Genomic DNA, 23,325 nt, shown 5'->3' on the forward strand with positions numbered 1-23,325 from the left:
AGGATCCGACGCCCTCTTCTGGCCTCTGTGGGCACTGCACTCACGTGCAAAGACACAAGCACAAGCCGGGCGGTGGTGGCGCATGCCTTTAATCCCAGCACTTGGGAGGCAGAGGCAGGCAGATCTCTGTGAGTTCGAGACCAGCCTGGTCTACAAGAGCTAGTTCCAGGACAGGCTCCAAAACCACAGAGAAACCCTGTCTCGAAAAACAAAAACAAACAAACAAACAAACAAAAAAAAAGACACAAGCACATGAATAAGAAATGATAATAGATGTATATGTTTGTTAAGAGTCTTTTTATTACACATTTTTATTTTTGTGTGTATGAGGTGTGTATGTACGTGTGTGTAAGTGGGAGATAGCCTAGTGGTTAAGAGCATGTATGCTTTTGTAGAGAGGTTCCAGGCGCATACTTCGGGTGGCTCACAACTGCCTATGACACCTCCAGGAGATCTAGAGTTCTCTCCTGGCCATCTTGGGTACTGCACTTGTGTGCAAAATTCACACTCTCTCACACACATGTACTCATAATTAAAAATAAAAATTAAACCTTTAAAAACAAGCTGGACTTAGTGGCATGCTTATAATCCCATCTGGAGAAGTAGAGACAGGGGTTCACCAGGCAGGCAGCCGAGACTACATGACAAGTTCCAGGCAAGTGAGTGGCTCTGTCTCAAATTCAAGGTAGATGTTGTCGAAGGAATATACACAATATTGTCCTCTGACCTCCACATATGTGTGTGCCCGCGCATGAACACATGAACACATTCTCATAAAAAAGATTCAGAGACAAAACAGAAAACCAAAACCAAATAAACCCTTAGACTTTTCCTGCCAGGCCGTCTGTCTGGAGTGGCAGTCTGAGCCAACAAACGTTAATTAGCCAAGTAATATCTGTGAAGCTGTCAAGAGGGTCACTCACTAAGTTTAGCCGTGAGGTGAAATTCTAGAGAGTTTGGTACATAACATCAGAAGTCACCGTTTTTTCATTTATATTTAATTGGTTATGAGTGCACGTGGGAAGTGTGCGTGCTGGCACACTCGTGCCGCCGTACTCATGTAGAGCTCAGAGAATAGCTCACACCAGTTGCTTCTCTCCTTCCTTCATTAAGTGGATCCTGGGGTTGAACTCAGGTCATCAAACTTAACCACAGTGCCTTTAGCAGCCAAGCCAACTTGCTGGCCCAAATATCCGAGTTCTTATGCTCGAAAGATATAATTCTGGGACTGGAGAGATGACTCGGTGGTTAAGAGTACTGGCTGCTCTTGCAGAGGTCCTGAGTTCAATTCCCAGCAACCAAAGGGTGACTCACAACCTTCTGCAATGAGATCTGGTGCCCTCTTCTGGCTTGCAGGGATACACGCAGACAGAACACTATATACATAATAATATTAGTAATAGTAATAGTAATAATAATAATAATAATAATAATAATAATAATAATAAATCTAGCTCTGCCAGGTGGTGGTGGTGCACACTATTAATCCCAGCACTCAGAAGGCAGAGGCAGATGAATCTCTGAGTTTGAGGTCAGCCTGATCTACAGAGTGAGTTCTGGGACAGCCAGGACTATATATAGAAACCTTGTCTTAAAAAACAATGAAATAAGACAAAACAAAATATCTAATTCTACTTGGTCTTACCTTTTCTTTCTTTTTTTAATAATTTATTTTTATTTTATTTGCATTGGTGTTTTGCCTGCATGTATGTAGTGTGAAGGTGTCAGATCTTATAGTTACAGACAGTTGTGAGCTCTCATGTGAGTTCTGGGAATTGAACCCAGGTCCTCTGGAAGAGCATTTAGTGCTCCTAACCACTGAGCCATCTCTCCAGCTTCCCATGTCTTACCTTTTCTTATTCTGAGCCAAGTTTTTGAAAAGGAAGAACCAATGACTTAAAGAGTAATAAAGGCACAGCCGTGGTGAGATGGCCAAAACTGACCGGCTACCGGACGGAACATAGACTCACCTGGCTGATGAGCCCTGGACAGTTGGCATTAACTGAAGCGGGAAGACCCGCCCACTGTGGGTGGCACTATTCCCTGGCTAGGATCCTGGCCTCTACAGTGGACGTAAATGGAGAGGGGCACTGAGTGGCAGCACGCGCTCATCACTGTCCTGATGGTGGGAGAGATGCTTTGAGCTCTTGTTGTGACCTCCGTGATGGACTGCACTATTGAACTGTAAGCCACAACGACCCCTTTCTCCCTTAAGCTGTTTCTGTTGGAGCATTTTTATCACATCAACAGAAAAAGAATCGAAAACATCCAGGGCTTCAGATTTCTGGGATAATACCCTCTTCTAGCAATGTAAAGAATTTAGAACTCCAGAGGAGTTACATCAGTGATTCTCAACCTTCCTAATGCTGCTGTGACCCTTTAATACAGTTCCTCATGCTGTGGTGACCCCCATCACAAAAATATTGTGTTGCTACTTCATAATCATAGTTTTGCTACTGTTGTGAATTGTAATGTAAATACCTGATGCAGAATATCTGATATGTGACCCCTGTGAAAAGGTTGTTTGACCAAAGGGATCTCGACCCACGGGTTGAAAACCATTGATTTACATGGTTGTAAGAAACTTAAGTGTGTGTGTGTGTGGTGTTGTGGTGTGTGTGTGCTCTGTGTGTGTGTGTGTGTGTGAAGGTCAGAGAACACTTTTAGGAGTTGCTTCTCTCCTTCCATCATGTGTATCTTGCTGACCCATTGTCTTCATTTGTGTGTGTGTGTGTGTGTGTGTGTGTGTGTGTGTGTGTGTAGCCTTGGCTGGCCTGGAACTCTCTGTAGACCAGCGGGCTGGTTTCCAACTCAGATCCACTTGTTTCTGCCTTTCAGATGCTGAGATTAAGGGCATGCACCACCATGCAAGGCCGTCATCTTCATTTATAAGCACAGCTAAATTAGATGTGCCCAAGTACTCGCATTCCAAGCATACTACTGTTCTAACAGCGTAGAGGGTGAAACATTGATCACGGAAGGAGCCCTAGTGCAAGCCTGAAGTCCTCAGCCTTCTTCTTTGGTTGTTTTGATGTCCTTTTTTGGAACTTTGTATTTGTTGATACTTTGGCTACAATCCTAAAACACAAACTTTTATCATTTACAGGGTGTGATGGTTACTTTGCCAATTTGATACAACCTGGGAAGAGACCCAGTGAGGGGCGTCTATATTGGGTTAGCCTGTGGCTGTGTCTATGAGAGATTGCCTTAACTAATTGGTGTGGGAAGACCCAGGCCCCATTCCCAGGCAGGGGAATCCTAAAGTATGTAAGAATGGTATCGTGGTTGTCGGGCGGTGGTGGTGCGCACCTTTAATCCTAGCACTCAGAAAGCAGAGGAAGGCGGATCTTTGTGAGTTCAAGACCAGCCTGGTCTACAGAGTTTGTTCCAGAACAGGCTCCAAAGCTACACAGAGAAACCCTATCTCAGAGAAAAAAATAGTGGTGTGGTGGTTTGAATGAAAATGGCCCCCATTGACTTAAAGGAAGTGGCCTTATTTTAAAGGATTCAGACATGTGACCTTGTTGGAGTAGGTGTGGCCTTGTGAGGAAAGCGAGTCACTGGGGTGGGCTTTGAGATTTTGGAAGCTCAGGCCAGTGCCAGTGGCTTGCCCTCTCTTCTCAATGCCTGCCTATCCGGATGTAAGACTCTCTGTCTCTTCTCCAGCACCTTGTCTGCCTGTGTGACATCATGCTTCCTGCCATGATGTAATGACTAATAGAAAATCATCATCATGGCGTCTCTTCACAGCAATAGAACCCTACCTAAGACAGGCGGAGGAATAGAGCTGGGTTCAAACAAGCTGGTGAGCATGCATGCCTTTGTTTTTCTCTGCTCTTGATTGTGGGTGTGTTGTGACCTGCTGTTCTAAGTTCCTGTCTTGAGGTCCCCACCGTAATGGACTGTGCCTCAAACTGGAAATGGAAGTAAGCCCCCTTTCCCTCTAAGTGTGCTTTTGTTTGTTTGTTTGTTTTGTCAGAGTGTTTTACCCCAGCAGCAGAAATGACTCTAAATCAGAAGTTTAGCCTGCCAACTTGTCACTACTGGAAACCCAACGTAAAGGTGATCTCAGAGAGTAAAACAGGGAGAAGCTTCCCCTGAACAACTTGTCAAAGAAAGAGCTTGGCTGGGCTTTGAGACAGAGCTCTTGAGAGGACCCAAGTTCAGTTCCCAGCATCCATGCATGGTGGCTCCTATGGATCTGACGCCTTCTTCTGGCCTCCACAGGTACTGCACCCATACACACATACCCACAAACAGAAACATACATACACACACTTTTTAAAAGTAAGAATAGATTCCAGGTAAACAGCCTGATCAACTAGGTCGGATTCCTCAGATGCTTAATTTTGGTCAAGAAGGTAGGCTTCAGGCTTAGGACCATGCCTGCCCCTGTCTCCTCCTTGTAGGATCATAGCTAAAGACCCTACAATGAGGGGTGAATAAGCAACAATGTGTTCAGAAACTGTACCAGACAAGAGAGGAAACTAAAACCAAAATAATGCAGGGTTAGAGGCCAAACCAGCCTGGGCCACAGAGACATCAGCAAAGAGCGGGCTGGTTCTGGTTTGTGCTAGCCCTTCCCAACATAGCCGCAGCTGGGAGCTTGGGCAGAAGCAAGCACCCTTCCCACTCGCTGGGCTGGCTGTTTCCTCAAAGTTTTCAGCTCCTGGCAGTGCTTTCTGATAGGGACATAGCGCAGACATGTTCACACTGGTCCAACAGATGACAGACTGGGGAAATGGGTGAAGAAAGTGTTTGTGGGGGCTGTCAGCTGTCTTGTGAACATATAACAGACCCTGTGCTGACAGCCCAGGTAATGGAGTCAACCTGTGACCCTCGTTATCCTCCTGAGGAGGACTGACAAAACTCCACAGCTGGATCTATCCCCTCCTCACCTTCTGGTCTCTGTCTCATGGGTGTCTATACAATTTAAGATTGCCAAATCTGTGATGAGAGGGATTACGTCTACCCCGGTTTGGCTAAACCATTTATAGATCCACCGGGCCTGAGTGCCAGGTAAGAAGCTTGGTTCTCTGGGGCAGGGACAAGAATAACCGTGTGACCAGAGCAGAGGACAAGGTCTGGTAGTGAGGGTGGGCTCAGCAGATACGCTTGTTCCTGGGGGGCCATGTAGGGTTGTGGCTGTGCTCTGAGTGACAAGGAGCCAGGGTGGGCTCTGGACATGTACGTCAGCGGTTCTGGTAGGGTGTGTGTGTGTTCTGTGTGTGTGCTTGTGCGTGTGCATGGGTGTATGCACATGTGTGCGTGCACGTGTGTTGTATGTGTGCTCTGTGCATGTGCACACATGCATGTGTGTGTGTGCATGCATTTGTGTGCATGTGTGTGACTGGGTTTTATGAAGCTCAGACTGGTCTCCCACTCACTATGAAGCCAAAGCTGGCATTGAACTCCTGATCCTCCCACCCCCACCTTCTAAGTGCTAGGGGATGACGGGCCTGGTAGGCAGGCTCAGCTCTGGTGGGATCCGATACTGTGGGCATGGAAGCCAGAAGGCCAGGTGGGGCAACACCTTGGGAGATGGTAGGAGCAAATGAGGTATGGGGCAGGTGGGGGAGCACAAATGCCAGGACTCCGGAGTGTGTGACTGGGGTGTAAGTGTGGGAAGAAGGGTCCAGCTCCACCTGGGTTCCCTTTTTATGGCACTTGAGAGAAAGTCTGTGATCTTTTTTAAAAACATTTTATTTAGCGTGTATGTGAATGTTTTGTCTGTATGTATATGTTTGTCACATGTGTGCCCGGTGTTTGTGGAGGTCAGAAAAGGGCATCAGATCCCCTAGAACTAGAGTCACAGGTGGTCGTGAGCCACCATGTGAGTGCTGGGAACTGAACCCAAACCACTGGGCCATCTCTCCAGCCCGTGATCTTCCTTTCTTGACAGACACATCAGTCGCTCTTAGGTAAGTAGAGCCCTGATTATTGGTCTTTGAAAGAAGCTGCCCTCTAGGCTTGGAGTCAAGCCCTGGAGGGGGCGGGGAGGTGGGGGGGGGGGACGGGACAGGGAGACAGAGAGTAAAACGGCGCGGGGCTGACTCCCGAATGTAATGTGACCACAGGATCCTGAGGCCCTACTGTGATCCCCACCACAGTCAGGACTGTAGGTTTGGGGCGGTCCTGAGTGGCCCTAGTCCCGGTGAGGTGGACAGTTCCCCAGCTCACACGGAAACGCAGGTCAGGGCGGGCGGGGGATGGGCTGGGAAGTGTGGTTTGCACGAAAGTGTAGGAAAGGCTCCCCTGGTCGCTCTGATTCAGTCTCCTCCTCTCTGCCCCCTCCCATCACCACCGGGAGCCCGCCTCCCGAATCCCCTCTCCTCCCCTCTGCAGCAGTCCTGGCAACCCCTCCCTTCCCGCTCCTCCCTCTCCATCCCACGTTTTCCAGCCCGGCCCTTAGAGTGGGCTGGCTGGACTGGGGCTCCTGTGGTCTGGTGTTGGTGGCGGTGACCTGTTGCCACCCTGCAGCCGCACACCCTCGAGCCATGTCCTGGGCCGCTCTGCTCGGCCTCCTGGCCGCGCTACTGCTGTTGCTGTTGCTGCTGAGCCGCCGGCGCGCGCGGTGAGTGTCCCCGGGACCCGCCAGGGTGGGGAAGAGAAGCCAGGTGAGGCCGAGGGTTGGAGGTGTGCGGCGGGAACTGAGTTGCCGTTACCCACGCTGCAACCTCCACGGTGTCCCGCGCCCACTTATCTCTAGACCCACTGTAGCTCGACCCGGGTGGGAATGCTGAGGCTGGACTCGAGGGTCTGCTAGGGACACACTGATCCTGAGGGCTCCCCACTCATGGATAATCGGTCCCATGATTCACGGCATATTCACCAGAGGAGAAACTGAGGCCCTCCAGTCCCGCAGACTGGGTAAGGTCGGAACAGATCCTAGGTCCTTAAAGTTTAGTGCCCTTGGAGACACTGCCTTTTGGAGAAAAACTAACCACTTCTCTTCATTCGGGGGAGTTCAGCTGGCAGTAAATCTTTGTGTAAGGTATTTTAAAGTTAATTTGAATCGCTCAGGACCAGAATACATTTGACTTAAACCAAGGGCCCTCCTCGTCCTGACTCTCCTTTCTCCAGGCCTTTCCTGTTGCTCAGTTTGGGAGGAACTTTCCAGTTTTTTTTTTTTTTTAAAGAAAAGAAAAAGAAAAAAAAAACGCAAAAATCAAAAACAAAAACAAACAAAGCCCAGCCACATACACACTATTTCAGACCAGTTTGGAGGTTAGGGAGAAGTGGCAAGTGTTATCTACTTCCTTCGGCTACTGCTGCAGCAGCTCGGGGCTCACATCCGACATTCTTGTGGGATGTTTGTTTAAAAGCCAGCCCTGGTCCATGGCTGGTCGCTGAGTTTCAGACTGTGGGAGTCCATCAGCCTTCTCAATCAGCTGCCAGGGTCGCCTGGAGTAGTCCCACCCGGCATCCTCAGCTGGTTCAGCAATTGCTCCCTCCGCGGCTACAGCTCTGGTGTCACAGGGCAGCTCTCCCGTGTTTACATCGCAGCGCCTTAAAATCCCAGAAACACTGAGAACCTCACATTGCAGACAGTGTGTGAGTCGAGATTTCCAACAGTCAGCTCATTCCAGGCACTTTTCCAGGTGAAATTTAAACTATGTGTTTGCCTATCTGCCCCAAAAGGAGAGAAGGAAAATTCAAAAGCCGTTTCTGTAAGGAATAGCTGGATGTCCTCAGCTGCCAGCTCGGTCTGCACCAGATCTGTCTGTGGTTTCAGCTTCCAGAGTTTCTTTCCTTACACCAGATGTTAGACATCTGTTCATGCTTCCGTCCCCGTCACCTGTGCGCCTCTTTAGCCTTTCTGTCCATGTTTTTGTCTGTGGACTTTTTGGTTGTTGTGAGAGCTTTCTTTTTAAACAAATTACTTTTACTTACTTATTTATTTGTGTGTGTGCGTGCGTGTGTGTTTGTGTGTGTGTATGTGTGTGTGCATGTGCATGAGCACGCATACCACAACACACATGTGGAGGACAGAGGATAAGTTGCAGGCAACAATTCTCTCACCGTGCGGGTCCTGGAGATCCAACTCAGGTCAGTAGACTTGGTGGAAACCACCTTTACCCACTGAGCCATCTCGCTGATCCTGTTTCTATAGCTTTTTGCATCTCATGTATGGTGCTCTGGTTTGCCTGCAGGAGTGTGTGACCTGTGCTATGCCTTGGGGCAGGTAGGACATCTAGGAAGGGAGGACATCCGGGTTCTGGCCATTTTCCCAACAGGAAGTCCCCAGCCTGTGGGTGATGATGATGACAGTGTCCTGCGGTAGGGGTGGGGGATGCAACCTTCCAGAAGTGCAGATTCTTGTGGTCTGACAATTTGAAAGCTCCTTTATCTGTGTTTTTAACGCCTCTGGGCGTTAGCAAAGATTAGTGCGGCACAAAGAACCATGGGAAAAAAGCAGAAGGAACCCAGCAGGGCAATTTCTTTTTCCAAAAGGGCTGCACCATGACCCAAGCCAGGCTCGCAACAGCTTTCTAGCACCTGGCCATCTGTCTTTTGGTTCCAACCGTCTGTCCATTTCCAAGACACAGCCCTCACGTCCTGTAAATTCACATGAGCCTCCCAGATCTGGCCACCTCAATCATTTCCTGATGATGTGTTACTGGTGCTGGAAGTACATGGCTGGGAAAGCTCTAGGTTCCCTCTGAAAACCAGTTAAGAACATCCTACAAAACAGTGTGTCAAAGAGGAAGGCTGGCCTTTTCCAGGATGACCGTTTAAGCTGTGTCGGTTTTATTCCTCGCAACTCTGTTTCAGCCGGGATAGGGAATCTATGTTGGACCCACATGGGCTCCGACAGTGAATTGGTATCACTTCCTTAGTTTGACATAAAATGTGTTGACCTTCTCCCTGGCAATAGAGCCCGTGTTGGCATCTCTCTGGAGCTCCCATTTCCACGACCACATCAGACATCCAGCAAGGCGAAGAACCAAAACCAGAGAAGGATTGGGGCCTGGGACCGAATGCCTGTGGTATAGGAAATTCTATGGGTGCAATGACATCCCCTCTGAGGACTCAGTGGTACCAGGAAATTTTAGGGGTGCTGCCATCTTGGCTCATATCATGTGTTTGGTTCATGGTCTTCACCATCTTGATGTTGTCACCTGTCAAGACGGCAACCAAGTCACACTGTTGCCTCTGTCTTGATGAGGTCACCAGACAAGATGGGAACAAGCCACAGGGTTACTTTGTTTCCTATGGGCTCAGCTCTATGGTGAAATGAGCCCACCCACACTGAACACACGTTCTTGTGGGATCTGTGTAGTTCATGGGCTCAGTGTGGACCGTCGCCCTCTTAATTTTTCGAATGAGCATCTGAGTCTGATTAGCACTAGGAGAGAGCAGCAGAAGTTACCAGCAAACTGAAGAAGCAGAGGAAGGAATTCTGTTGTCCCAATCCAAGGAGGGAGTCCCTGTAGCTTACCACAAATTATACTGGAAGACAAACAACAGCATCCAGATGTTTTAATGTCCCCTGGGTTCCGAGGTACAGGCTCTTGCTGGGCTGGGAGTCCATGAAGGAAATGGAGCAAAAGGGAAGCACCTGTAGGGGGCACCATTTCTCAGGAAGCCTAGGAAGAAACTGGGCTGGAAAAAGTGACCTTGGTGTCATTCTATCACACCTGAGCATGGCATGGCCTGGGACTGGCAGGGGTTGGTTTTCTTTTTAATTTTATGTGTCTGTGTGTTTTCCTCGCATGCATGCCTGTATGCCATGTACGTGCCTGGTACCTATAGAGGCCAGAAGGGGGCACCAGATCCCCTGGAACTACAGTTACAGGTGGCTGTGAGCCATTCTGTGGGTGCTGGGAACTGAACCTGGGTCCTTTCAGAGCAACAAGTGCTCTTAACCACCGAGCTGTCTCTTTAGCCGGGCATTGACAGGAACTTAAGTCATTGAGAAACCAACTTGTTAAAATAGTTAATCCTGATTTAAAACCTTGGCAGCTGTGTGTGGTGTTTTTACCCAGTCAGAAAAGCAGCTGCCTGGAACCATGTGGTCCCAGACAGTGTTGGACCTGACCACACGGAGTGGATGTCTCTTGTTCCTTTCTCCAAACCCAATCCGAAGTCTCCTGGGCTCTCGGAGGGAACTGGTCGGAAAGGGAAAGACGGGACCCACGCCCAGAAAGGGGAGATAGGAAATCGCACGTAGAGTTTTGAGGTCTCTTGCATTGTTCAGTCTCTCCTTTGGTGGAAAAGGAAGAGAATGTTGAATGGGAACCTGTGCTCTGGCCAGAGGAGTTGGTTCCCCCATCTGGAGGAATCTATTTCCTTTCTTTTTCTTTTATATTTTTGACCTGATTATTTTACATTCCAATCCTTAGAGATCAAGCCCCGATTTTTGTATCAAAATACAGAGTCCATTCATGTAATATTTTCCTGGGCCCTTCCCTGAACTGCTGGAAAATTTTCCATTCTGGTATTGTTACTGATCGGAAAGAGTTTCGTTTGTCCCAGCCCCTGTGGACCCCAGCAATGGGCCATGGGATCTGTCTCCCCCAGCGAAAGAATCCGGGTGGATTTGAAATCCGGGATGAACCTTAAAATCGTCGGAAGAGAATAATCTTGATGCCGCACAAAGGAACACACCAACAATGTCAAAGTAACTAGGCAAGGGAGTTTCTTTTTTGTAAAAAGTGTGTGCCGTGACCCAAACCGGGCTAGCGGGCATGCCAGGGCAAGGGCGCTATCTGTCTTAGCGCACGTCGTGACTGTGTTTCTCCATGGCTGGGGTCCAGTCTCTCAGTCTGTCTTTTAGCATCCTGTGGTTTTAAGTGAATCTACGCAAAGGAAATGAGGGACTGGTGGGGTGGATCAGCTGCGCCAGTCGCTGAGTTCTGGGGATGATGTGGCCTCAGCCAGGGGAGGAGATGAAAAGATGTCCATAAACATTTTACAAGGTGGGGGAGATTTATAGAATATTGGCCCTTGGTGGCCTAGCCATTTTTTTTAATAGAAAAAAAACAAACCAAAAACATTCCTCACATGGCACCTGGGAAAGTAATTGAGAAGGCTTGGGAAGACATGCGTGTGGGAGATCCTGGCCACTGGGGCCGACAGTAGGACCCTGCTCACCTGCCCAAAAGCACTCTGGTTATTCCCATTAAATATGTGTGTGTGTGTGTGTGTGTGTGAGTTTTTGGCTTAAATGTATGTCTGTAAACCATATGCATGTAGCTCTCAGAAGACAATGTCAGATCCTCTGGAACTGGAGTTATAGATGGCCATGAGCCCTTCATTGTGGGTGCCAGGAATGGAATCTGGGACCTCTGAAAGAGTCACCAGTGATTGTAACCACTGAGCCATCTCTCCAGCTTTGGTTACCCTCTTTGTAGAGGGGGACACAGAGGCTTAGGGAAGCCTTATAACCTGTTGGAGTTCTGCCCTGATTGAGACTCTGGGCTGCAGGCCTTTTTCATTCCCTGGAACGACTTCTTTCCTTTTCCCTCTGTTGCTTCGCTGATCTGACCACTCAAAAATCCCAGACGATAAGATCCACGGCTCTGAACCAAACAATCCCATGGAAGGAAAAGATAGGCAAGCATTGGGAGACCAGCACATAGGCGGGACCCAAAGTTTGGGTGGAAATACGCAAGGCTCTCCTCCACCCTGCCCCATTCCTTTCTCCTGACCAAACCTGGGGGTGACTTCTACCACCCCATCACACTACTGAGGTTTGACAGGCCGCACAGAAAGTACATGCCAAATCTATCCTTCAATTCCCCAAGTTCCTGCTTGTCCCAGCAAAATTAGACTATGCCAGTGAGTGAGTGACTATCCGCCCTCCAGCATTTCCAAAAAAACACCCCAAAAAACAAACCCTCAATTTTGTTTTTAAATAAGAGCATTGTTTTCAGAAGAAAAGGCTTACTACACAGCGTTAAGGAAGCAGGTCATAATTACAATAATTTAGCAGGGTGTGAGTCGGGTCCTGTCACCTAAGACTCTCCTTGGTCCTGGAGTCCAAATTAGTAATGAGGACCAAGGGAACACAAAAACCATCTCTTTCCTAGGATCCTTACGTTCCCACGTGTTTTGTGGTGTTCTTTCACGTTTAAAGAAGCAAAGCTCAGTCATAGGAAAGACAGAAGTGAACTGGCTCTCTCACGTCCCATGTGAGTCCCCAGATCTCCACACCGTGCTAAATGTCATAAACTTTGTACACACAGAGGATTCAGCTATGCCTGAGATGAGTGATCCAAGACCCCCTTTCCCCGTGTTCGTTTTAAAATATTACATAAAAATGTTATGATGCTGTACTCCCAAATGTTCTAGACCATGTATCAAGAATGGAGAGTCTTAATTCCATGATCCTGTCCTAGTGAAACACTGGTCTTACTGGCTTGCGTGTCCCCGTCCAGATGCAGATTTCTGTGACTGTTGACAAGACTTTAAAGCCTTGTTTAACATCTATGACTGTTCTCTCTGGGGACAGTGTAGATGACAGACGGCTGTGTGGGGTGGAGTTAGCAATCTCCTGTGTGGGCCCATTGAGCTTAGTGACTTGCCAAGTAGTTACCAGCAACGTTCTTTCGGCTTTCTGGGCCTTAGTGAGAAGACGGTCAGTCAGGGCAGAGTCAGTTGCCCTCAAGCCTGGCCTCCCAAATTTACTGCCCAGAACCCTACAAGTGGAAGTTAAGAACCGACTCCCCCAACTTGTCCTCTGACCTCCATGCATGCGCCACAGCCCACAGACCCACTCAAGTTTCCCCACTGGTAATCTGAGGTAGCTTGCAGAGGCGTGTGTGTGCTTCGTCCCTAGCCGCTTTCCCAGCGGAGTGTGGGCTGGCTGTTGAGAGAAGTCTCATGAGTGGGGGGTCCTTGACCGAGGGATTAGAGGGAGTCCTCGGTGTTATTGAGGAAGGCGTGGCCTGGGCTGGGAAGGAGGCGAGGTTTCTATGTGGGAATGGATGTCGTTTTAACAAGCGTAAGACAGAGGTCACTAAATGGTCCTACTAGGGGGTTAGTTCCTTCCGGTAACAAGTGGGGGTGGGTGGAAGGCTTCATATACAAAAATCTAGTCCTCCAGCTTCACGTGGAACTGGGAAAACACAGCCACACTTCCTTGGGTTTGGTGCTGCAGCTCCCCCTAAGCCTCACCACAGACCCTGCCTCCTACTGTTGCTACTCCAGCCCACTGCTGGTCTGTCTGTCAAGGACCCTCTGCTGTGCTGTGGAGAGCCATATGTAATGAGAAACTGGACTCTGTCTGCCTCAAAAGCCAAGTCCAAACTAAGAATCTGCCCCGAGCAGGCCATGCGCTGCTACCAATGCTGTCTCTAAGGATTTGGCTACATGTGTTTATGCTTGTGCGTGCATTGTGTGGGGCTGTGGGCTGTGGCACACGTGTGGATGTGGAGGTCAGAGGACAAGTTGGGGGAGCTGCTTCTTAACTCCTACTTGTGGGTTCTGGGCAGTGAATTTGGGCAGCCAGGCTTGGCGGCAAACGGCTCTACCCTAAATGACCATCTCGCTGGCCCCTCCTTGTGTGTACACATGTTTGTGTGTGTGCTGTGGAGGAGGCCGGAGGTAGATAACAGGTATTGTCCTCAGTTGCTCTCTTCCTTATTTTGTGAGACAGTCTTTCACCGAGCCTAGAGCTGAAAAAGCAGTCATATTTGGCTTTTTTTTTTTTTTGGTGGAGGTTAACATCTGAAAACCCTCCTTTTCTTTCTTCTTTTTTTCCTTCCTTCCTTCTTCCTTCCTTCCTTCCTTCCTTCCTTCCTTCCTTCCTTCCTTCCTTCCTTCCTTCCTTCCTTTTTTTGAGACAGGCTCCCATACCTCAGGCTGGCCTTTGCCTTGAGTATGACCTTGAACTCCCAACCGTCCTGCCTCACTTCGCGTGTGCTGGGGTCCCGGGGTTTGCAACCACACCCAGTTTACTCATGCTGAGGATGAATCCACACGTGCTTGGCAAGCCTTCTACCTATGGAGCCACAGCCCCACTCTCTGCCATCTGCTTTTTCTAACAGGCAATGGCAGAGGGGGGAGCTACATGGAATAGCTTTAGGAGAGTCTGTATTAGTGAAAATAGGAATCCCCAGAGGCCTGTGGGTGCTTTCTGGAGGAAGGCCGGGCTAAGTAGGTTAAGGGAATTGGAGAGAAATTCAGCTCCCCAACCTGCAGAGAACTGAGCCTGCTCCATTTCCCAGAAACCCTCCCAGGGCTCCTCCTCTACTACTCAAGTTCGCACAGAGAGGTTGGGCAGCCTGCTAGCAATGCACAGCCAATGAAGCCAGCCTCTGAGCTGGGCGTTCCAGAACCCTGCATGCCAGCTTCTTCACCTGCCTTGCTTTCTTGATCCTCTCAGCAGCTCTGGTAGGCGAGCCTGCTCGCTGAGTCTATGTGCACAATGCGGTCATGTGACGTATGTTCTTTAAGCACCTAGCAGGTTCCATGCAGTTCCCAGAGTTTGAGTCTTGGAATATACCACCCAGTGAAGACACCATCCTCAAGTCGGGGTTCCCTCAGAGGGATCGACAGCTACCACAGTCTCCCTTCCCTGGTTTGCAAAGGCTGCGGCAGATGTGGCTCTGGGGTCCGTTAGTGAGGACCCATCAGAGTCTAGAGGCTCCTGCCTGGTGGGATCAGCATTCTAGGAGAGGCCACAGGGATGTCTTGGTATCTGACCATGGAACCCAGGAGAGGAGGGCCAAGCCTCAAGTATTTCCCTCCCCCAATGTCTGGCCTGGCAGAGCCTCAAAAGAGTGAGAGTGTCAATTAGCCCTGGGAGACCACAGGCCCTGAAATAGAGCCTCCTTAGCCCCAGCTGTCCACAGGCTGAGTCACTCTGGAATGTGGCCGGCGCTCGGATTGGCTTGGGGTCCAGCGCAGGGGAGCCGCTGGCTGCCTGAGGGGCTGGGCGCCCAGGCTCCAGCTTCCTGCCTTTGTCCGGGCCTTCTTGGGTTTCTCTGTGGGAAGAAGGGCATAGCCAGAAATAACACCTGGTTCAAGCCTGGAGGAAGAGGCCCCTCCAGCCCCGAAGATGGCCTAGGGACAATCACAGGTGACTGTTTCCTCATCTGTAAAGTGGGGGTACAAATGCTCACTAGGGGGTTACCACTGGAAACCCAGCACTCCCATGGGGAACCTCCAGGCAAGGGCCTCAGTCTCCCCATGCCTGTTTTCTTCACCATAAAAGTAGAGCCTGCGGTCTACCGAGTATCAGGGGAGGAGTCACGGGGTTATGGGAGGAGCCAATGAGTCAGGGGAGGAGCCACCGAGTTATGGGCTCTAAACACCAACTGCAACTACCCAGGAAGGCAAACACTGATGTTCTGAGTGGCAGCTCCCATGGAGCTGTAGCTCAGTAAAGGACACCTGGGAAGCTTCTGGGTCTTTCTCCCAGTTGCTCCTGGCTGCCAGGTGTCAGGGGATCTCCTAGACATTCTTTTTACTCTTGTTGGATGGACACTGTTCATAACGCAACTCTTCCCATTTTATAGACCAGGAAACGGAGGCAGAGAGCAGCTAAGTTATAAACTAGCTGGAAGTCCAGCTGGATTTGAGCCCAGGAAGACCGGCGTCCAAGTCTGGGTGGTAACCACTGGCCATCTGGCCACCCTTGCACAACCCACTTTTCTGGGTCTTGATCCCAGACTTGGGCCTGGGTTGGTAGGGGCAGGTGCACACTAGCTACTGGGCCCCGGCATGACAGAAGAGCCCTCTAGCCCAGGGCTACAAAGGGATTGGGAAGGCAGAAGGCCCCTGCAGCCCCTGGAGCCCCTAGCAGCGGAGACATGCTGGCTTTGTTGGGCTTCTCTGAGCGCAGAGAGGCTGAGTTTGCCAATGATTCAGAAGAAGTCTGGTGGGGGGGGGGTGAGGTACTGAAGAGTGAGGCCCTTCCTGAGGCCCCCAACATTGTCTCCTGGTATACTGCGGTCTTCTCCAGCCTTGGCCATCTTGTCCCGCCTGCCTCTGGTCCCCACTCTCTAGGGACAACCCAATGGAGATGCAGGAAGCAGAGGGAGAAAGGTTGGGGAAAGCCTGTGCTCCCCTGAATTGTTGGATGTGAACCAAAGTGAGGAAACCGATGCCACGCCTTTCCCCTTGGACAGTCACCGAATCCCTGGCCCTGTCCTCCTTCCTCTTGCCCCACCTTACTGCTACCCTATATAAAAAACAGGTCACCGAGAAATTCCTGCTTCAACCACTCCGCAGGATCCTCAATATATGTGGTGTAGAAGCCAGACTCTCTCCTGACCTTCAGGCCCTCAAGGTCTTCAAAGTCATCTCTAACACCCTTATTTACCTAACGCCTGTACATTGTCTACTTGGGCCACACCACTCTAGAAAGCCCCATCCCGCACGCTTCCACCCCAGGGCCTTTGCACTCACCATTTCCTCTCCCTGCAGCTTCTTTCCCCTTTTCCCACAGTCTTTTCACCCTCTGGCCGTGGGGACACCCTCCTCCATCACCTTCTTCTTCCGTCCAGGCTTCTACTGTCCTGGTCATTGTTCTGAACTTTTTATTCAATGAGATGCAACTCACATATAATAAAATTCAACGCTTAAAACTGTAACTCAGGGTTTTAGTATCGCCATGAAGCTGGACGGCCGTCACCCCTTATTCCAGAACATTTTCTTGCTGAACCGAAACCTTGAATCTGTCGGCAGCCATTCTCCATGCTCGTTCCCCAGACACCCTCTAATCTATGCCTAGCCCAGTGGATTTCCCAACTCTGGGTCTGGCTTCCACTTAGCCCCGTGCCTGTAAGGCTCAGCACTGCTTCGTTCTTTCTTCGAGGCTGAATGGTATTCTGTAGCACGGACACGCCACGTGCAGTTGATCTCACGCAAAGCTGTTTCTGCTCCGTGGCTGTTATGAGCAATGCTGCCATCGGCAACAGCATGCCTGCTTACCTGTGAGCATGTTTCTATTTCTCGGGGATAGATTGCTTCGTTGTGTAGCATGCATAAAGGTTAAGGAACTGCCAGCCTGGTTTCTAAAGTAGCTGCATCCGTGGACATCGCGTATTCCAGTTTCTTATTTACTTGTTTATTTATTTATTCATTCATTTGTTTGTTTTTTCAACACGGGGTTTCTCTGTGTAGCTTTTGGCTGTCCTGGAACTCACTCTGTAGACCAGGCTGGCCTCGAACTCACAGAGATCCGCCTGCACCTGCCTCCCAGGTGCTGGGATTAAAGGTGCGCACCATCACCGCCCAGCATGTTACAGTTTCTTCATATCCTCGCAAACTCTTATTTTTCTTTTAACTTTAAAAAAGCCCTGCAGCCGCTAGAGAGTGGGTACAAAATAAGGCCTTTGTGGGAAGGAGACAGCCTGGCCTCCCCCAGGCCGTGGCCTGGCTCTTGCCGTGGAGGGCTCTCAGGTTTGGAACCACTGAGCAGAGCGGAGCCTGCGTCCTGCCCATCAGTCACTCGCACTACTCTCTTCCTGTGGGCAGCAGAGGGAGCGTGAGATGACCCAAGCCCAGACTGGCTCAGAGAACTCTGCTTTTCTGCTGGGTGCTGGAAGCTTCCTCCCACGGGGAGCTGCCTATGCCTGGCCCCCAGCCTCCACCGGCACCTTTGAGCCCCTTCTCTACCCAGAGGCCAATGGGTCTCCAGAACTTCCTGGCACTGGTCGTCCTCAGCACCCACCCTCCCAGGAACCCCACCTCACTCGGAGACTAAGCCACAGTCCGACTACCCACGAGACCATAGGGCCTCACCCGGAGTCTCTCTAACTCTGGCTACAGCTACACACCCTTGTCCTTATTCTTTAGGCTCAGCCACACCTGCTCGCACACTGTTCTCTGAGTCCATCGTACAACCCCAGGACCTCTGCTCTTGCTGTTCTTCCTGCTGGAAAACCTCCAGCTGTCTGTTGAGCACCTCCTGTGACTTCTCCATGGCCTCTACTCTCTGTTCCCTTACTTTATCACACGGGACTAAGTGCTGTGGTTTCTGCAGGCGACCCGGCGAGCCTCCCTTGGACCTGGGCAGCATTCCCTGGCTGGGCCATGCCTTGGAGTTTGGGAGAGATGCTGCCAGCTTCCTCACCAGGATGAAGGAGAAACATGGCGACATATTTACTGTAAGTGTCTCTAGGGGGAAGGGGTGAGTGGCTGGTTCATCACTGGGGTCACTGACTCCTTCAACATCCACCCACACACTGACCCATGCATTTGTCACCCGCAGGGGTGGGGCTGACTGTCCGTCCGTCTGTCCAACTGTGCATACCATGTATCAGTCATCAGCAGAGTGCTGGGCTCTAGGGTGTCTAGAACTGCTCTCACGGGCACACCCAGGGGTGGGCTTCCGTGTTTAAGGTGCTTCTCAATACAATCAGGTTGGGAATTAAGATTAAATATTACACTCCCCCCATCCATTATTCATTTTCTGTATACTCACCAAATTTGTCTATCAGCTCTCATCTATCTACCTGCCTGCCTGCCTGTCTGTCTGTCTATCTATCATTTATCTAGTCTATTGTTTTTAAGATTAATTTTTATTTATGTATCTCTCTTTCTCTCTCTCTCTCTGTGTGTGTGTGTGTGCGTGTGTGTGTATAACATCTGTTTGGGTGACTACAAAGGCCAGAGGAAAGTGTAAGATCTCCTGGAGCAGGAGTTACAGATGGTTGTACTAGAGCTGAACTCAGGTCCTCTGGAATCCAGCCAGTGCTCTAACTGCTCTCCAGCCTCTGTCTACCTCTCAGAATTCACCCAGCATCCTTCTACTCATTCACCACCCCCCACCCAGCCTCCGTCTCTAGAGTCCATTTCCTCTGACTTCCCTCCATTCATCTCCCCACCTCTATCTCCACCGACCACAGCCCACCCAGTGCTCACCATCTACCCATTCGGCACCTGACTCTGTCTACTCTCTGCACATGTACTTTTGTATTTCATCCATCCACCCTCCTATCTACCCACCCACCCATCTGTCTACCTACCCACCCATCCACCTATCCATGTACCCACCCACCCAACCACCCAGGCATTCATCCACCCTCCCTCCCATCCACCCATCTACCCACCCTTCCACTCATCCACTCACTTATCCACCACCCACCCGCTCTTCTACAGTTGCTGGTCTTTACCCAGAAATGTCGATCCATGCACTCACCCATTCCCCTTGTGTGGTACCAGGAGTTGAACTCAGGATCTCATGCACACGAGACAAATCCCGTACCATTTTTCATCTTCATGCCCCAGCCCCTTTCTCCCTCTTCATTTGGAAACAGGGTCTCTACTGTTACCTGGGTTGGCCTTGAATGCACTCTAATCCAGTCAGGCTTTGAACTTGGGATCCTCCTGCCTCAGTCTCTCGAGTAGCTGCTATTATGGTCCTGGCTACACCCTTTCCTTCTAGAAGGCTTTGGCTGGTCTTAGCTCTGCTGCTTTTCAGCATGGAGATCTTAGGCACGGTGTCCCTCTCCCAGCCTAGACAGGTGAGTGGCAGTCCCTAGCTTTCACAATTGGTGGGACAAGAAAGAACACTGCTACCCGGTGCCTGTGGGGCCAGTGCTTGCCCACAGATGCCTGAATGCAGAGTCCGCCATCACTCCTGCCCACACTCCTCCAACAGGTGCTGGTGGGAGGCAGGTATGTCACCGTTCTCCTGGACCCACACTCCTACGACGCGGTGGTATGGGAGTCGCGTACGCGGCTGGACTTCCACCCCTATGCCATCTTCCTCATGGAAAGGATTTTTGACCTGCAGCTTCCAAATTTCAACCCCAGCGAGGAGAAGGCCAGGATGAAGCCGTGAGTGCAGAGATGGGCTTGTGGGTGGGCCTGGGCTGGGGCTTCAACCCTGCATCCCAGATGGGTGGTGCTTGGCCTTGTCTTAGTCAGGGTTACTATTGCCATGATGAAGCATCATGACCAAAGCCGCTTGGGGAGGAAATGGTTTATTTGGCTTCCACTTGCACACCATCATAGTCCATCACTGAAGGAAGTCAGGGCAGGAACTCAATCAGGGCATGGAGGGGTGCTGCTTACTGGCTTGCTCAATATGACTTGCTCAGCCTGTTTTCTTATAGGACCCAGGCCCACTATCCAGGGATGGTACCACCCATAATGGGCTGAGCCCTCCCCCATCAATCACTAACTAAGAAACAGCCAAACATTACAGGGTTATTTTCTCAACTGAAGGCCCCTCCTCTCAGATGACTCTAGCCTGTGCCAAGTTGACATAAGATTAGTTGCACAGCCCTGAAGCCACTGCCCAGGAGCGACAGCTAGAAAACAAATGCAACCGGAATCCCAGCTGGCCCACACCTGCTGGTTCTTGTTGCCGCCACTAGATTCTGCAGGTAACCCTGACCCCTGGACACTCCAACCAGTTGCTGCCAATTGTGGCTTAGGTGGAGCCTGACGTGTGGACAGCCGGCCTCTCACCTTGGCTTTGCGCAGCCACTCCCCAGGCTCCGCTCAGCATGAAAGAGGCCCAGGCGCCCCTCACTCTTGCCTCATGCTTCCTTCGTCTGTGTCACTCAGATCCACATGAAGAGACCATTAGCAGCCCTCTGCTGGATTTCCCAGGGGAGGAGCCGGTTTCCTGGGCCCTCCATGTCCAGAAGCCGGTGGGAAGCCCATGGGTCCCTTGTCCAAGTTTGTGCACCAGGCAAGGACAGGTTGTCCTGGCCAAGAGCTCTCATTGATGTGGAGTGGGGCCGACTAGGGTTTAGCCCCAGTTTTACCACTCACTGGCTGCGTGGCCTTGTCCTGATGCTGTCCCGCATGCCTGAGTTCCTCCACCGTAAAACAGTGTCTTGGTGGTGACCATCATTTTAACACACACAGCCTTTTTTCTGAGTACAGTAAGGGTGAGTAGCTAACTTCTGTTGCTGGTCTCAGGCTGCTGATGCACAGAGACCTGCAGGCGCTCACGGAAGCCATGTACACCAACCTCCGCACCGTGCTGCTGGCGGACTCCACAGAAGCGGCCAGCGGCTGGCACGAGACAGGCCTCCTCGATCTCTCCTACAGCTCCCTCCTCAGGTGAGCCCACGACCTCGTCATGGGCGAGGACACCGTGGGAGAAGCTCACAGCAGAGTGTAGTAGGGAGGTGGTTCAGGTGGGACCCCAAATTCACCTCAAACAACTTGGACAGTAAAGCAGACGCTAACTGCACAAGGGGCCCCCAGCGTTCCCTGGAGCGGGAGTCGCCCAGCCGGGCATCACAGAGCATCTGGCCTGGGGTCTAGACTCTGGCTCTCAGAGGCTAACAGAGAGGATGCTCAGGGGACCAGGGAGCTTGTCTGGAAGCCAGACCTCATGACTGTAGTGAAAACAGTACAGCCAAGCGCAACTCCTTCAGCTGTGCTGGGTCCTCAATGGTCCCAGGGGACACAGCAGGGGACACAGCAAATGCATTCCTTATGCCTGGGAAGGCATAGATCCCGAGATAGGACATCTGGGGTGTTTCCAGCCTCACTGATGAGCTCTAACTGTGGGACTGAGAAGCACCTGCTGTGCCAAGACCCTGGCGAGGAAACAGCGAGTGCAAAGGTCCCGGGGTGGGACAAGGCTGGGTGAAGGGGCCAGTGCGGCTAGAGCAAAGGGGACAAGTGAAAGAGGGGAGACCAGGCGGAGAGGTCTGCAGAAGCCAGGCTCGAAGCCTGGAGGAAGATCTTGGAATGTAGATTCAGCCGGGTGGCGGTGGTCCTTTAGGGACTGACAAAGGGGCCCGATGCAGTCTCATTCTTACGCTTTATGCTCCTGTGCAGGGGACATCTGTAGGTGAGAGCCAGACAGAGACCCACTAGGATGTGTGTAGTCTCCCAGGTGGGTCCCAGTGGTAGCCTGTACCTGAGAGAGGACAAGAACACGCGGTTGACACAGTCCCCTGCAGGCTTTTAAAAGGTGGGGAGGGTTGAGAGACTGTTTCTCTCTCAACCGTTGATAGCACCATTAAAAAAAAAAGACATTTTAATTATCCCCTGAAGTTCAGAGCAACACGTGTGCTTCTGATAAAAAGGCAGCTGTTTGTTGACACGTGTGCACACAGGTGACATCAAGTCTGAGTGGCTGGATGGGTAAACTCACTTCATCTTCCGCAAGGTGGTAACTTATAGACCCCACTTGTCAGATGGAAAACTGAGACCTGGGGACTCACTAGAGTCCCCGTCAGGGTCACAGGTGGCCACTCTCAGCCACACCTGCAGCGGGGCACTCCTTCGTTCTCCCGCTGTGCGCTGTTTGAGCAGGGAGCAGGCCTGCACTGGCCTACACTCTGCTACTGCTGCTGCTGCTGCTGGTTCTTCAGGATGAAGAGCTGATCTGCAGACAGCGAAACAGTCTCTGACGGTTTACGGCACCAGGCGCCACCTAGTGACCTTCTGGATCCACTTATGTTAGTGAGCTTTCTGGGCTGTTTCCCCACAGCTACCCAGAGGCTATTCAAGAGAGAGGAGGAAAAGAAACTTCCAGGATGAGGCTGAGGTGTGGGAAGGTTGAGCTGACCTCTGATTCCTAGAAGTTCCTAGGGGGAAGTAGGCTTCTTGTTAGCCCAGAGGAAAGAGCAGGTGCGGTTCCCTTGCCCTGAGGACTTGTCCCCAGGGACAGACGCTAGACTGGACTGAGAAGAGAAGTGGAGTGCACACCTGGATGGCTGTTGTCAGACAGACTGTTATAGCCTGTCACCAGAGCGCTCAGCTCTGTTCTATTTATCTACCCATCTTTCCAGCCATCCTGCCACCGTCCACCCATCTGGCCACCCATCTGCATCCTTCACTCACCCCTTCACCTCCTACCTAGTCCCGTCCATCTACCCATGTATCTGCCCACGCATCCACGTCCATCCATCCACTCACCCGTCTGTGTATCCACCCACGCATCCACGTCCATCCGCCCACTCACCCGTCTGTGTATTCGCCCCACACATCCACTCACTCATTCCTCCATCAGCCTACCTACCACTCCCCACTGACCTAACACTCACTGCAGGCCTACTCCTGCATGCACTGTGGGGGGGAGGTGCAGGCCTACTGCTGCATGCACTGTGTGTGTGATTTGCAGGCCTACTCCTGCATGCACTGTGGGGGGGAGGTGCAGGTTGGGGACTAGGCATGGTTCTCTCAGTCTCATCTTCCCTCATTCTGTTTCCCCCCATCTTCCTGCTTGGAAGATCCTCTTCTGGGAGACCCATGACTAGGGGAGTTCAAGAGGTAGAGTGGTGGTCTGCTTCATTCTGTTGCTGTGGAAAAACACTCTGAGTAGAAGAACTTGGGGAAGAAAGGGTTTATTTTATGAAGACAGGAACCTGAAGCAGGGCGGGAACTAAAGACAGGAGCTTGAGGCAGAAACTGAAGACAGGAACCTGAGGCAAGAACTGAAGACAGGAACCT

The 23,325-nt window shown here is 51.0% G+C and overlaps 1 protein-coding gene across 1 annotated transcript in view; it reads left to right on the forward strand.

The window, feature by feature from the left end:
- Nucleotides 1-6,370: 6,370 nt before the first annotated feature.
- The window catches only part of Ptgis (prostaglandin I2 synthase), a 34,877-nt gene continuing 17,922 nt past the window's right edge, over nucleotides 6,371-23,325 (forward strand). The window contains exons 1-4 of the mRNA XM_057781847.1: nucleotides 6,371-6,574; nucleotides 17,939-18,062; nucleotides 19,559-19,737; nucleotides 20,833-20,976. Coding sequence (XP_057637830.1) covers nucleotides 6,498-6,574; nucleotides 17,939-18,062; nucleotides 19,559-19,737; nucleotides 20,833-20,976 — 524 coding nt within the window. The 5' untranslated portion in view covers nucleotides 6,371-6,497. The remainder of the gene's footprint in view (nucleotides 6,575-17,938; nucleotides 18,063-19,558; nucleotides 19,738-20,832; nucleotides 20,977-23,325) is intronic.

Source organism: Chionomys nivalis, chromosome 9, assembly GCF_950005125.1.
Source record: "Chionomys nivalis chromosome 9, mChiNiv1.1, whole genome shotgun sequence".
Lineage (NCBI taxonomy): Eukaryota > Metazoa > Chordata > Mammalia > Rodentia > Cricetidae > Chionomys > Chionomys nivalis.